The sequence below is a fragment of the Pelophylax lessonae genome (assembly GCF_965119305.1).
Source record: "Pelophylax lessonae genome assembly, chromosome: 4".
Lineage (NCBI taxonomy): Eukaryota > Metazoa > Chordata > Amphibia > Anura > Ranidae > Pelophylax > Pelophylax lessonae.
The window spans coordinates 429,505,779-429,519,698 of NC_138771.1; the positions used below are offsets into that span (position 1 = coordinate 429,505,779).

The window sequence follows — 13,920 nt, forward strand, 5'->3', positions numbered from 1 at the left end:
TCCTACATATAAGAGAGGCTACTAAAACTGAGTTTCTTTATCCTATATCTAGCATATCCATGTACTAAATTAAGTGTCCCAGTTTTCTGAGACAAAACATAGAAGCTAAACTATAACAGCTGCAGGAAATGAAGACATGAGATGTCCATTGCAAGGGAAGGAGATACCTTCAACCTTATTTTAGATCCTTTTTTTTTTTTTAATCCCCTAGTAGAGTTGGGAAGGTTTCGAATCTCTGCGGGGCTTAAAATGCTCTGGAGATTTCCTCTTACTTCTACCGGATACCTGTCCCCTAAACTGAACCGACGTGAAATGTCCCCACTGGCTACATAAAACACAGTGACAACCTGATAGGAGTTCTGGATCAGCCTTAGGCCCCTTTCACACTATCCATCCGGACGGATTCCGTTTTTCTCAGCGGGGGATCGAGCCGCCGATCCCCCGCTGAGCAGGAAGATGACAGCTGTTCTCTGCGCTGTGTGCGGAGACACAGCTGTCATTTCCCCATGCATCTCTATGGGGGAAATCGGATGGGAACGGACCGTCGGTCCGTTCTCATCCGATCCCCTGGACGGATGGAAAATAGGGTTTTGATCGGTCCAGATTTAACGGATCGGATGTCAGCAGACATGTCTCCACTGACATCCGACACTCCATAGGAATGCATGGGGGGGACCGTTCAGATCCCCCAAAAAAAAAAAAAAAAAACAAAAAAAAAAAAAAACAAACAAACAAACAAACAAAAACGAACAGGCGGATCTGAACTGTCCGCCTGTGTGAAAGGGGCCTTAGGCCCCTTTCACACTATCCGTCCCTCGGATTCAGTTTTTCTCAGCGGGGGATTGAGCCCCCGATCCCCCGCTGAGCAGGAGGATGACAGCTGTGTCTCCACGCTGTGTGCAGAGACACAGCTGTCAGTTCCCCATGCATCTCTATGGGGGAAATCGGATGGGAACGGACCGTCGGTCCGTTCTCATCCGATCCCACCTGATCCGATGGACGGATGGAAAATAGGGTTTCCATCCATCCAGATTTGACGGATCGGATGTCAGCGGACATGTCTCTGCTGACATCCGACGCCCCATAGGAATGGCATGGGGAGACCGTTCAGATCCACCAAAAAAAATGAACAGGCGGATCTGAACGGTCCGCCTGTGTGAAAGGGGCCTTACTCAACCATGATCCATTAATCCTGGGGGTTTCCTCAGAGGCTGAGAAGGGTTTCTTGAGGTATTAAAAAAAAAAAAATTCTGTCCCCCAGCAACAACTTACATCAACGGCCTTTGAAGAGGTCTTAGGGTGGGGGGCAGTATTCCCACCGACAATGAATATAAGGGGGCTCTTCACACACTGACCATCAATGTAAGGGGGCATTTTTTTCACAGCCCACCAATGTAAGGGGGAGAGGCTACAAATGTACAATCTGTATGTTTTTTTTACCACTATTATTCCTTTCAGTCCATAATTACTGCAAGTAATGTCATATAGAACAGGAGGTGGTAAAAAAAGATCTACTCTGGGTGTTAAATATGCTGGGTTGTTTATTTCTCTCATTCATTTATTATAATATCTAATATTTCTAATGTATTTTGAGCTGTATATCTAATACCTTAGCCATTCCCAGAGACATGAAAAAGATTTCAATGGTTTCTGTGTGTTAAAAAGGCTGTTCTAGATCAGAACTAGCAATTGAACCAGATTGTTCTAGCTTTACTTTTAAGGAAAATGGTCTGTGTGTGTCACTTTTAGGTAGGCTAACACCTGCTCTAACATATCAAATAGCAAACCCAAGTAGGAGGGGGGGGGGGGGGAGTTTGTAAGTGGAGCTCCACCCAAAAGGGGAAGTTCAGGTTTAAGGACTCATCCCCCGCTCCTCTTAAATTGGCACTTTAAAAAAGGAGTGTGGGGGTTAGGGATAGGTACCAGATTTTGACGGGTACCTGCTCCCACTTCCACTCTGACCACCTAGGCCAGGGGTGTGCAAACTTTTTTCATGACCCTAGATATTTTTGTGCAATGCTGTGCAAGCATTGGAGCAATTTATTTTACATTGCAGCCAATGTAGTGTTCTATGTTTACAGCAACTAAGTATTGTGGACAATAAGTGAGATAGGATGTAATTTTGCAATTGCCGAGTCTGGGGGATGGGGTGGGGGGCAGACATGTTTTCACCTGAAACATTTCGGCTATTTGTGAATAAATGAAACGGTCTTTAAGAATATGGTTTGGCGCTACTTCTGTTGGTTGAAGCTCTGAGTTATGTTCCCAAGTACCCATTGGAAGGCAAGTCCTAGTTGCATGTGAACTCCAAACCAGAGTCAGTGAGCACTTGACAGCGAGTAACCGACGGTTAAAAGCATCCGTTTTGGCCATGTTTATGCGTGTTTAGATTAATTTGCAATTTAGAAGCATTTTTACATTGTAAGTCAGAAATGTATCCCCATTAAAAACACCTATAAAACGAATTGCTTACGAACATGAGTTACCGAGTTTTGACGCATTTGCACGCTGGTACAAGCATTTGGCATTTCAAATGTCAATAAACTTGAGTAATACCACCACCCTAATGCAGTTCATGGCACAAAGAATGCCAGATATCATTTAGGGTTTTTTCACATATTTGTCATCACAAAAGATTTACTTCAATTAATCTAAAACCCAAAATATGGTATATATATATATATATATATATATATATATATATATATATATATATATATATATATATATGAGTAAAAGGAGGAGGAAAAAAAAAAAAATGTAAAAGCTTACTTGAGAAGTTCCAAAATACCTATCACAATGTCATTGACATAACAGAATCCAGAAGCCTGTAAGAGAAAACAATATCTGTAAAAATGATAAATAATATATGGTACAGAGTAGTGAGCATGCACCAAATTTACTATAGTATGAAGCTAGGTTAAGCGAGTTTGTTTGAATTAAATATACAAATACGTTACAAGAAACTTGGGGATTTTTGTATGTATGCTCATTTTTTATTACATTAAAAAAACTTTAGTAAACCAGGCCCTCAAATATCCAGTTTAAAGGGTCAAGCCATCCAAAACTAACATTACCATTTTAGCAAATAAATTGGTGTTCAATTGGCTCATTACCTTCAAATTTTAAACCCACAGCTTTCTCTGCAGCATATATTTTCAACTCATTTCTCTCTCACTCCACACACAAATTTAGTCTGTACATGGATATAAGGAAGGTACATAAGCAGTCAGTACAGCTCAAAGGCCTCAGAATTTGTTAACTGGTGAAAGAAGTTTTTGTAGTGCTTATTGAAATTGATCATATATAATTTTTTTATTTACTCATCTGACCAGTATAGGTGGAACAAGGACTCGTAATGGGAACAATTTATGAACATTTTGACTCCTAATGGGAATATTTAATCTTCGGTAAACATTAACACACAAGAAAGAAAAAAAAAAAAAAAATTGAAAGGCTAGGTAACTAGCCTATTAGATATATTCGTACAGGTCACGGATATTGGATTAACTTATAGTAATTTTTTGAAGACATCTGTGTTTCAAGAACATTTTATGTTTAGCTTGTGTAATGGTCATGCGTATTGGGCACAACACTAGCTGCGTGTGCAGCAGCCATTTTGTTCAGGTCACAAGCCTCCCATGCCATCTTATCATAAGACACAGCTGCAGTGACCCTTGCTTTCTCCTTCAGCCCATACAATCCACAACCTCTTCATGCCAGACACCTCTTATCTATCTTCTAATACCCATCTAAGGGCCCTATAAAGTGTCTGACTTAGCAGCTTTAGTAAACTAGAAAGTTGACAGACAGTGGGTCATAAATACCTTAGTTGGAATCCCTAGAATATGCCTATCTGTCTCTCAGTAGAATCCATCATCCAAGTATATTCCATAACTTCTAAAATAACAATAGCATAGCCAGAGTATAGACATATTTGCTTTCTTTAGGTAATTTGTAAAGTTTCGAGTCCAGATACCCGTCAGACCACATGGGGAACCACTGGCGCCCCTTATCCCTCCTAGGTAAAGTAGACATCTGAAACCTAGCATATTTAAAATTACTTTAAAGTGAATTTCATGATGGACAATAATCTGCAGGTTGGCAAACTGTAGATATTTAGAGATATGAATACTTATCGAAAACTGTATCTAGGACCTGGTTATAAACGTAGTGAAATCCTAGCAATGACCCCTTAAACCAAATGATTGACCTGGTCAGATGGTCTCAGTCAACAATCCCCTTGATATGAAGAAAAGTAGAATGCATCCACATTTTGAGAGCCCTCATATACCATCAACAAGGAACATCTGTCAAGTTTGAGAACCTTAGACTTAACTCTGCTAAATCCAAGGACACTGCAAGTATTCTTCCTTTTCAACCCTTTTCTTTTATGCTCTGTTTTATGGTCTCTTTATTGCTTGCAACACTCTTTCTGCAAATTATTTATTTTCACAAGTTTGATTTTTTAATTATTAAACCTTATTGTGAAAAGTGTTAACCTTGTCTTTAACTATGCTATGCAAACTAAAAAAAGAATCCCTGTCTCTTGAAGAGTGCTACTGTATACAATAGATCTCTGAATATACCGGTCTGTGATGACAGTGTGTGTACAGATGTTTCATTTTCACAATTGTTATTGCTAATATTGTGAAAGGTTGATAGGTCCAAAAGGTATCTGGTGGCAGGTTGGAGTTTAAAGGGTTAATTGCTTCATTAACTTAACCCAGTGACAATCACTCTCAGGCTGCTGGCAAGTAGATTGTGGTCCCGCAAGCTGGAAAATTGTTGTGCAGGGTGCAGCTGAGAATGGCATTGTTATACAAGTGTTAACACGGCGTGAGATTGGCCAGTCCTTTGTCATGAGTTGGTGAGGAGGGCAAAGATCTGATACACAAATGTATCACAGCTTGTACTTAGTTTTATACTTCTAAATGCACGTGGGGTTGCGGTATTCGCTCACTACATATGCAAGTACCCAAATTTAGTTTAAGGTCAGCATCCTTTCAAACCTTGCACAGCAACAATAGGAGGAGGAAGGTTAGCATCCTGAGCCTATCAGACTTTGCTGAAAAACACATTTTCTGATAATAAAAGATCCAGACAAGAAGAGAGGGCACAGTGAGCAGAGGAGTGATCTCATCCGTCTGCTTCAAGCAGAGGGATGACCTTTTCAGTCTACACAAAGCAGAGGGGCAACCTCAACAGTCTGCGTAAAGCAGAGGGGTGACCTCATCACTTATTACTGACCAGGGCTTTTGACCAAGCTGTATTGTTGCTGACTAAAGGTCAAAAATCTGGATATACTTTCTACAGGAGGTTACTCAATCACAAAACTGGTTTGCACAAACTTACATTATTATTTGGTTGCTTACCTGGAGTTTAGCCTAAAGGTTAAGTTTGCCTTTTCGGATAGAATCTCACTTTTCAAAGTAAATAGAAGTGTTTTTGATTGTCAATAGAAGCTTTGATATAAAGCAAAATATTCTGGACAGCTGCACTTACAAAATTCTTCGTTAGGCCTCTTTCATACTTTTGCGACTTGTCCTGTGACTTGGGACTGCGAAGTCGCATGACAAGTCACGCCATGATTTCCAATGAGTAACATACATATCTGTGCAACTTCAAAGTAGTCTCTGCACTACATTGGTCCGACTTTGATGCAACTTAAGGTCCATAGACCAAGATTACACAGCCATTGCTTCAAGTCATGGCAAAGTCGCGCCACACAGTCACATGACTTTCAGGTCATATAAGTGTGAAAGAGGCCTTATTGAAGCTTCATGTGACAGGTGGTTAACAGATGGAGCAGGGGAATGCGACACGAGTCTACCTCTTTGTCCCCTGCTCCATCTGCTAACCACCTGTCACATGACATTTAAATAAAAATAGGATTTCTGGTGCAGCAATCCGGAATCATTTGCTTTATGAAACACAGCATGCGAGCTGGGCTATCACCCAACTAGTGTGTATGGGCATTCATTGTAGAATTGCTTTGAACCTTTATCCATTAGTTTGGATGGTTTAAAATGCTTTTGGAGTCCATCACTTCCCATAGATCGTATCCCACCATGCACTTCCTTGCTGCATCACAGAAGAGGGAGTGGTCACCTGTCTAGACCCCACCTTCCTCACTAATACCTCTTATTTTCCACTAACTGTCTGTACATTCTGATTGTACAAACTCCTTTAGATTTCCCATCAGCTATGTAGTGCAACGGCCTGTCTGATTTGATACAAACTAAATGGACACAGCCTATAGATTTCAATGGGCTGCTCTACATGTGGCAAAGTAGCTCATGGCACATTTTGCAGGGTCAACCTTTTTACTGTGCCTTTTGCTGTGTTTGTCACTGTTTTTTTTGCTTCTAAATTTGGGGTGCCATTAACAATTAAATGGCCAAAAGCGCAACTAGTTCATTTTAGCTGTATAAAGGTGGCCAGACACTATACGATCTGATTTTACAATCTTTCGATTTACCAGAACTATGGAATAGGACGACACACCATCTATCCAAACACTCTGTACCCAATCAAGCAGGCTCTTGCACTTCATAACTGATGGTAGATTTGGGGCCGGTCATAGACAGTTCGATTCTTAGGCCAGTTCAGCAGGAACCGGTCGAGATTTGAACCAGGTACGTATGGGCAGGCTGAATGTACCAAGTTGCTTGATCGATCAATTTTGGGTACAACCAGCCTGCCAGATTTTATATGCAATTAGCGCTAGCTGCTGTTACAGCTGCTAGCAATAATTACTGCTTTCTTCCGGCAGGGGCGGCTTCCCTCCTGGAACAATACAATGGCTTGGCAGGAGGGATTCCCCTGTCAACAATGTCTGCGTTGATGGGGTTACAGGAAAGTGTATGGCCTGCATAAGGCTGTGTATTTAGGGAGAATGTTGTTCCTTGATATTGATTGTATGCGTGCACAGAGGTGGGTGGGAGCCATCATACAACAATCTGAATGCGGAGATACGAAAGTTATCATACAAAGTAGTTTTTCTGCAAAAAAGGTGCATTAACGGTATATTGGTACCAAGGGAAGCTGGAATTTAGAAAAATAAATAAAATAAAGGGAACTTAGCCTTTAAGGAAAATGCGTAAACGTATTATATTATTACCTCAAATTTTTTTGCATGGTGAAGTCCCCCAGCCCAGTTAATTGCGATATCACAAATCTGCGGATCAACAATTTTAAGAATGCAATTAGATTTGGAAAAAAATAATCATAATAATGTTTAAACATTTTTTTCAGCAGTAACAATTATTTGCATGCTTACAGTCTATAATCTACCTGTTCAATGGTACTTTATAAGGATTATTTTCCACTGAATTCAGTCTATTCTATACCCACTTCTAAACCAGGCATTTTCTGCCACCTTTTGTTTTACATGTAACAATCAGTATTTTTTGCTAGAAAATTACTTAGAATCCCCAAACATTATATATAACTTTTAAAGCAGAGGCCCTAGAGAATAAACTGGTGGGTCCTGCAATTTTTAATATCACACTGCATTTATGTAGCAGTTTTTCAAACGTATTTTTTTTTTTTAATACACTTTGAATTGTAATGCAAAAACACACATATATATAACCCATTTTTTTGGAATATATAAAAGATATTGGGCAGAGTAAATAGATACTAAACATGTCATGCTTTAAAACTGCACATGCCTGTGCAATGGCGACAAATGACGTAAACTTTAAAGCCATAGGCGATTACTTCCCATAATCTGACATAATTGAGGATACCTCATGTGTGGGATGATCACTGTTTGCATGCGTGTTGGACAGACGCGCGCTTCCCTTTGCGCGTTAGCACAAGGGGACGTCTTTAATTTGTTTTTGTTGTTATTTAATTATTTAGTTTTTTTTATTTTTAAACTGTTGCTTTAATTTTTTTTTTTTAATCACTTCTATTTATGTCACAAGAACTGTAAACATACAGTAATAGGCATGTGACAGGTACTCCTTATGGAGAGATCTGGGGTCTATAATATCCCAAATACCTCCTTTGCCCTTAAAAGCATTTAAAACAAGATAAGTGTTTTCGAATGCTTTTGATTTTTTATAAAAATGGCGCCATTGATATCTGGGTAAGTTGGAAGGGATGTCAGGTCATCGCTTCCAGGCTACCATAGCCAAGAGCCGATCTAGGCTTTGTTTGGCTCTCTGATCAGCCGGCGGACGCGCCGGCTGGTCGCTCGGGTCTTCCAGTGGTACGCGAGAGCCCGAGAAAGCCGCGGACCAAGATTACACAGCCATTGCTTCAAGTCATGGCAAAGTCGCGCCACACAGTCACATGACTTTCAGGTCATATAAGTGTGAAAGAGGCCTTATTGAAGCTTCATGTGACAGGTGGTTAACAGATGGAGCAGGGGAATGCGACACGAGTCTACCTCTTTGTCCCCTGCTCCATCTGCTAACCACCTGTCACATGACATTTAAATAAAAATAGGATTTCTGGTGCAGCAATCCGGAATCATTTGCTTTATGAAACACAGCATGCGAGCTGGGCTATCACCCAACTAGTGTGTATGGGCATTCATTGTAGAATTGCTTTGAACCTTTATCCATTAGTTTGGATGGTTTAAAATGCTTTTGGAATCTACACCAGGGGGCCATGATTAAGAAAAAAAAAAACAAACAAACAAAAGGAATTGTCAAAAGCTGTTATTTTTGACACTTTTTCTTGCTGAATGCGTAGGGGTACAATGTACTCCACATACTCATTTATATTGGGGGGGGGGGGGCCTCCTTGTCAAAGAGAGCTTCCAGATTCCAATAAGCCCCCTGTCTGCAAACCCCCACAACCACAGCTCAGGGTTGCTGGGAAGAGGCCCTTGTCCCCATGGCTCTTCGTGCTTTAAAAAAAAAAGGAATTCTCACTTTTTTCCGAAGGAGTAGGGGCACTTTATATCCTTTACATATAGGAGAGGGTGCCAACATCTGGGTTTCCCCTTATTTCTAAAATGGGGCTTCCAGATTCCGATAAGCCCCTGCATCCCAGACCCCAAAAAACACCGGTCAGGGTTGTGGGTGGGTGGGGTGGGGGGAGAGGCCCTTGTCCCCATCAACATGGGGAAAAGAAGCTTTAGGGGAGGGGGCAGTGCCTCTGCTGCCCCAAAGCACCCCCCCTTCCCATGTCGGACATGTGACCTGGTATGGTTTGGGGGAGCCTCACCAGGCTGCATACTCAAATAAGGAACGGATATAGATTTTGGGGAGGGGGGGGGGGAAACCCAACAATTTTTTATTTTGGCGTGGGGGTTTCCCTCAAAATCCATACCACATCTAAGGGTTAAAATCTATGCCAGACCCGAAAGGGCCTGGTATGGATTGGGGGGTTTTTTCTCATCAATTTGTGTTCAAAACTGATGAGATATGCAATTCAGATGCGTTCCCATAGAAGGCAATGAGCATGGAATTCGTATCTGAATCGCACCGCAGTGCTCTGAAAATGCACAGGAGTCTTTAAATTCACAGTCACTCTGCACTGCCACTGCACTGTATATATGTGAACCGGCTCCATAGAAAGCCTGTTTGGTTCACATATCATGCAAATCGGATGCGGTTCAAAACTTATCCAATTCGCATATATGTAAATGGAGCCTTACTCTATCAGTGGAGAAACTAGTAGTTCATGAATCCCAGAATTCAAAAACTATGTAATTCTCTGCGTGTGATGGTGCTCACCGTCACTGGGCGTGAAGGACAGATACTTGATGATTTGGGTTGCTTCAAGTGGGACAGTAATATTTGTCAGCAATATCTCTCAAGGAGTATGAAGATTTAATCCCACTTTACACTGAGACCTATAGCCTGTTGCCATGAAGTCTGACTAAATAATCATAGCCATACATAGATGTCTATTCCATGTACTTCATGGAAGGAGACGGACAGACTGTCATTGGCATTCTTGTCCTATTGTCTATCTGAGATGGAATGTGGATTGTGTCAAGTCTGCCTGTCCCATTGTTAAATATTAATGAGCCCACATTGCTCTGTGCAGATGGCTAGATAATTAGTTTAGGTTAATTCTGTTTCTGTATATAATTTCATCTGCATAGGATAATGTAATCATGGTATTTTCATCAGGAGGGGGATGTGCTCATGTGTGTATAAATTGAGTGTGAAACTGTTCAATAAAAGGAGAAAATTCCAAAACATGTATGAGCTAAGTTGTTGGCTAGCTTTGTATGAGGCCGGCTGGGAAAATCTGGGATATATGTTCATGACAGTAGAAAGCCGTATACTGAGGGAAGACCACAAGTACAGTGTGGGTCGGCGGTTCCGTTAAACTGCATATCTAGTAAACGTGCACATTAAAGTCTAGAAGACCATGAGAATCAGATTTAAAGGAGTATTAATCTCATTAATGCACAAGGGACCCGAGAAGAGGAGGATCCAGGCTGCTCTGTGCAAATACAACTGCACTTAGGAGGCAAGTATAACATGTTTATTTTTTTTTTTTTTAAAACTAGACTTTACAATCACTTTTAAATAATCCATATGCACACAATTAATTGTCTCTTCATCTCTAAGTCCCCGTTCACACTGGGGCGACCTGTGAGGCGACCTGGTCGCCTCACAGGTCGCTGTAGGTCACCTTCCATAGAGAAGCTGCGGACCCGTTCTAATAGGAGCGACACAAGTCGCTCCGACTTAGAAAAAGGGTCCGGAGCTTCTTTGGGGCGACCCGGAGCGACCGTCATAGACTTTAATGTTATGAAGTCCGTGCCGGCCACTCCGAGGTCGCGGCGCGCTGCTCGCACCGCGACCTCGGAGGTCGCCCCGGGAAGTTGGATCGCCCCAGTGTGAACGGGGCCTAATAGTAATTTTTACCTGTAAAAAAAATATTACCTTGTTGTTTAGCTGAGTAGCACCTTGAAGTGAAGCTCCTGTGTACCGAGAACAAAACTCAAATAGGCCAGGGAAAACTGGACTGAAAAAAAACAAAAAAAAACACAAAGGAAAATCATTAAAAAAAATACATTTGTCCCACCTAGGCAAGGAGCAATTATCCATATAGTGTAGCCCACTATCCTCACATACCCCAAATTATGTATTGCTGTGAAAGTAGCCTCACATCTGCATTGGTGAGATAAAATAGCAACATAAATGATTTGAAGGAAATCTGCCATTAGGCAATCACTGGTGCCCTCTACTTCTGAAAATGTAAAGTTGCCTGGCTTTCATTTATTTATGCCCATAAATGCTGCTTGGGATAGGAGGAAACAATTTCCAATTTAGGGTTACACAAGATGGGATTATAGGCAAGATGAGCTGGGAGGTTTGAGGAACAAATTGTGGGCATTGTTTTTCAAATTTTCAAAGATATATTTACAATGCATCTGGAAAGTATTCACAGCAATTTCTATTTTCCACATTATGTTATGTTACAGACTTATTCCAAAATAGAATAAATATATTTCCCTAAAAATTCTACAAAATACCCATAACAAAGTGAAAGAAGTTTGTTTAAAAATCTTAGCAAATGTATAAAAAAAATAATAAAATATTATGGACACAAGTATTCACAAGCCTTTGCCATGACACTCAAAAATGAGCTCAGGTGTATCCTGTTTCCACTAATCATCCTTGAGATGTTTCTACAACTTGATTGTAGTCCACCTTTGGTAAATTCAGTTGACTGGAGTCCAAGTAATTGTCTGTAGACCTCCGAAACAGGAGTGTATTGAGGCACAGATCTGGGGAAGGGTACAGAAAATTTTCTGCATCATTGAAGGTCCCAATGAGCACAGTGGCCTCAATTATCCGTAAATGGAAGAAGTTTGGAACCACCAGGACTCTAACTAGAGCGGGCCGCCCTGCCAAACAGATGGGGGGAGAAGGGCCCTAGTGAGGGAGTTGACCAAGAACCTGATTGTCACTCTGACAGAGCTCCAGCGCGTCTCTCTGTGGAGAGGGGAGAACCTTCCAGAAGAACAACCATCTCTCCAGCACTCCACAAATCAGGCCTGACGGAAGCCACTCCACAGTAAAAATGCACATGGCAGCCCACCTGGAGTTTGCCAAAAGGCACCTGAAGGACTCTCAGACCATGAGAAACAAAATTCTCTGGTCTGATGAAACAAAGATTGAACTCTTTGGCCTGAATGGCAAGAGTCGTGTCTGGAGAAAACCAGGCACCACTTATCACCTAGCCAATACCATCCCTGCGGTGAGGCATGGTGGTGGCAGCCTCATGCTGTGGTGATGTTTTTCAGCAGCAGAAACTGGGAGACTAGTTGGGATAGAGGGAAAGATGAACGCAGCAATGTACAGACATCCTTGATGAAAACCTGCTCCAGAGCACTCTGGACCTCAGACTGGGGCGAAGGTTAATCTTCCAACAGGACAACAACCCTAAGCACACAGCCAAGATAACAAAGGAGTGGCTACGGGACAACTCTGTGAATGTCCTTAAGTGGCCCAGCCAGAGCCCAGAACTGAACCTGATTTAACATCTCTGGAGAGATCTGAAATGGCTGTGCACCACCGCTTCCTATCCAACCTGATGGAGCTTGAGAGATCCTGCAAAGAAGAATGGGAGAAACTGCCCAAAAATAGGTGTACCAAGCTTGTGGCATAATACTCAAAAAAGACTTGAGGCTGTAATTGGTGCCAAAGGAGCTTCAACAAAGTATTGAGCAAAAGCTGTGAATACTTATGTACATGAGATTTTTTTTGTTTTTTTATTTTTAATAAATTCGCAAAGATTTCAAACAAACTTCTTTCACATTGTCATTATGGGGTACGGTTTGCAAAATTGAGGAGAAAAAAAATGAATTTATTCCATATTGGAATAAAGCTGTAACATAACAAAATGTTGAAAAAGGCAAGTGCTCCTTTCTGGATGCACTGCAATAGACCAGAACCTGTTGCATTTGGGATCATTTTTCAATGAAACACATTTGTCAGTGTTTAAATAGGAGGAGAAAATAGCCTCCTTTTAAGTGGTAGAAGAATTACACAGTTTTAGAAATTGACAAATGTGTAAACTTTTTACAGGACAAATTGGGCTTTCGGTGGTAAATAGTAATATTTCCTGTTTTTTTTTTTTTATTATCAAAGTAAAAATGAGCCCAAAATGGTAAAAATAAATAAATAATAATTTTTAAATATAGCTGTATATTTCTTGCTACTACCATAACCATAAGAACAACCCAAACTAAATTTTTCTGCTCCGGACGATCGCAGCGATACCACATAAGTGTATGTTAGTTGTTTGTACCCGTAGCACAAAAACAATTGAGCCCATTTTGCTTCTTTTTAATCCTACCAAAAACACTCACACTAATGGACACTGATACTATAAAAAAAAAAAAAAAACACTGACCCAAACACTGACCCAAACACTAAAACACACACATACATACATACACATATATATATATATATATATATATATATATATATATATATATATATATATATATATATATATATATATATATATATATATATATATATATATATATATATATATATATATATATATATATATATATATATATATATATATATATATATATATATATATATATTTTTTTTTTAATTTTTCTGCAAGGGTAGAGGGGGAGATATATTTGATGCATCACTCTCCTCCATTCAGATTATGAAAAAAACAGGGGCGGGCTTCACAGTGACTAATCGCTGTGATAGCCAATCAGAGACTATCAAAGCGATCAGGTGACCCAGAATTGGGGGATCCCTGGTCTCTGTGCTGGGAGCGCGCCACATGGCACAAAGGGAGATACGCAAATATTCGGCCCTATGGAAATCAATGCCCAGTCTAGTGGGGCCGCATATTTGCATACAGCGTGAGGGGTTAACATTGCGCGGCTCATGTCCTACTCATCTCCCCGCCTGTCACCAGCACCACACCTGGGCACTAGCAGGGAAGGGGAGAGGA

General features: G+C 40.8%; 1 protein-coding gene across 5 annotated transcripts in view; it reads right to left on the reverse strand.

Annotated features, from left to right (window-relative positions):
• The window catches only part of HDAC3 (histone deacetylase 3), a gene marked incomplete at its 3' end in the record, with an annotated part of 65,283 nt that overhangs the window by 15,916 nt on the left and 35,447 nt on the right, over positions 1-13,920 (reverse strand). For all 5 annotated transcript variants that reach the window (XM_082255570.1, XM_082255568.1, XM_082255569.1 and 2 more), the window contains 3 exons: positions 10,866-10,947; positions 7,124-7,180; positions 2,773-2,828 (listed from right to left, as the gene is read on the reverse strand). In XM_082255570.1, the coding sequence (XP_082111696.1) occupies positions 2,773-2,828; positions 7,124-7,180; positions 10,866-10,947 (195 nt within the window). The remainder of the gene's footprint in view (positions 1-2,772; positions 2,829-7,123; positions 7,181-10,865; positions 10,948-13,920) is intronic.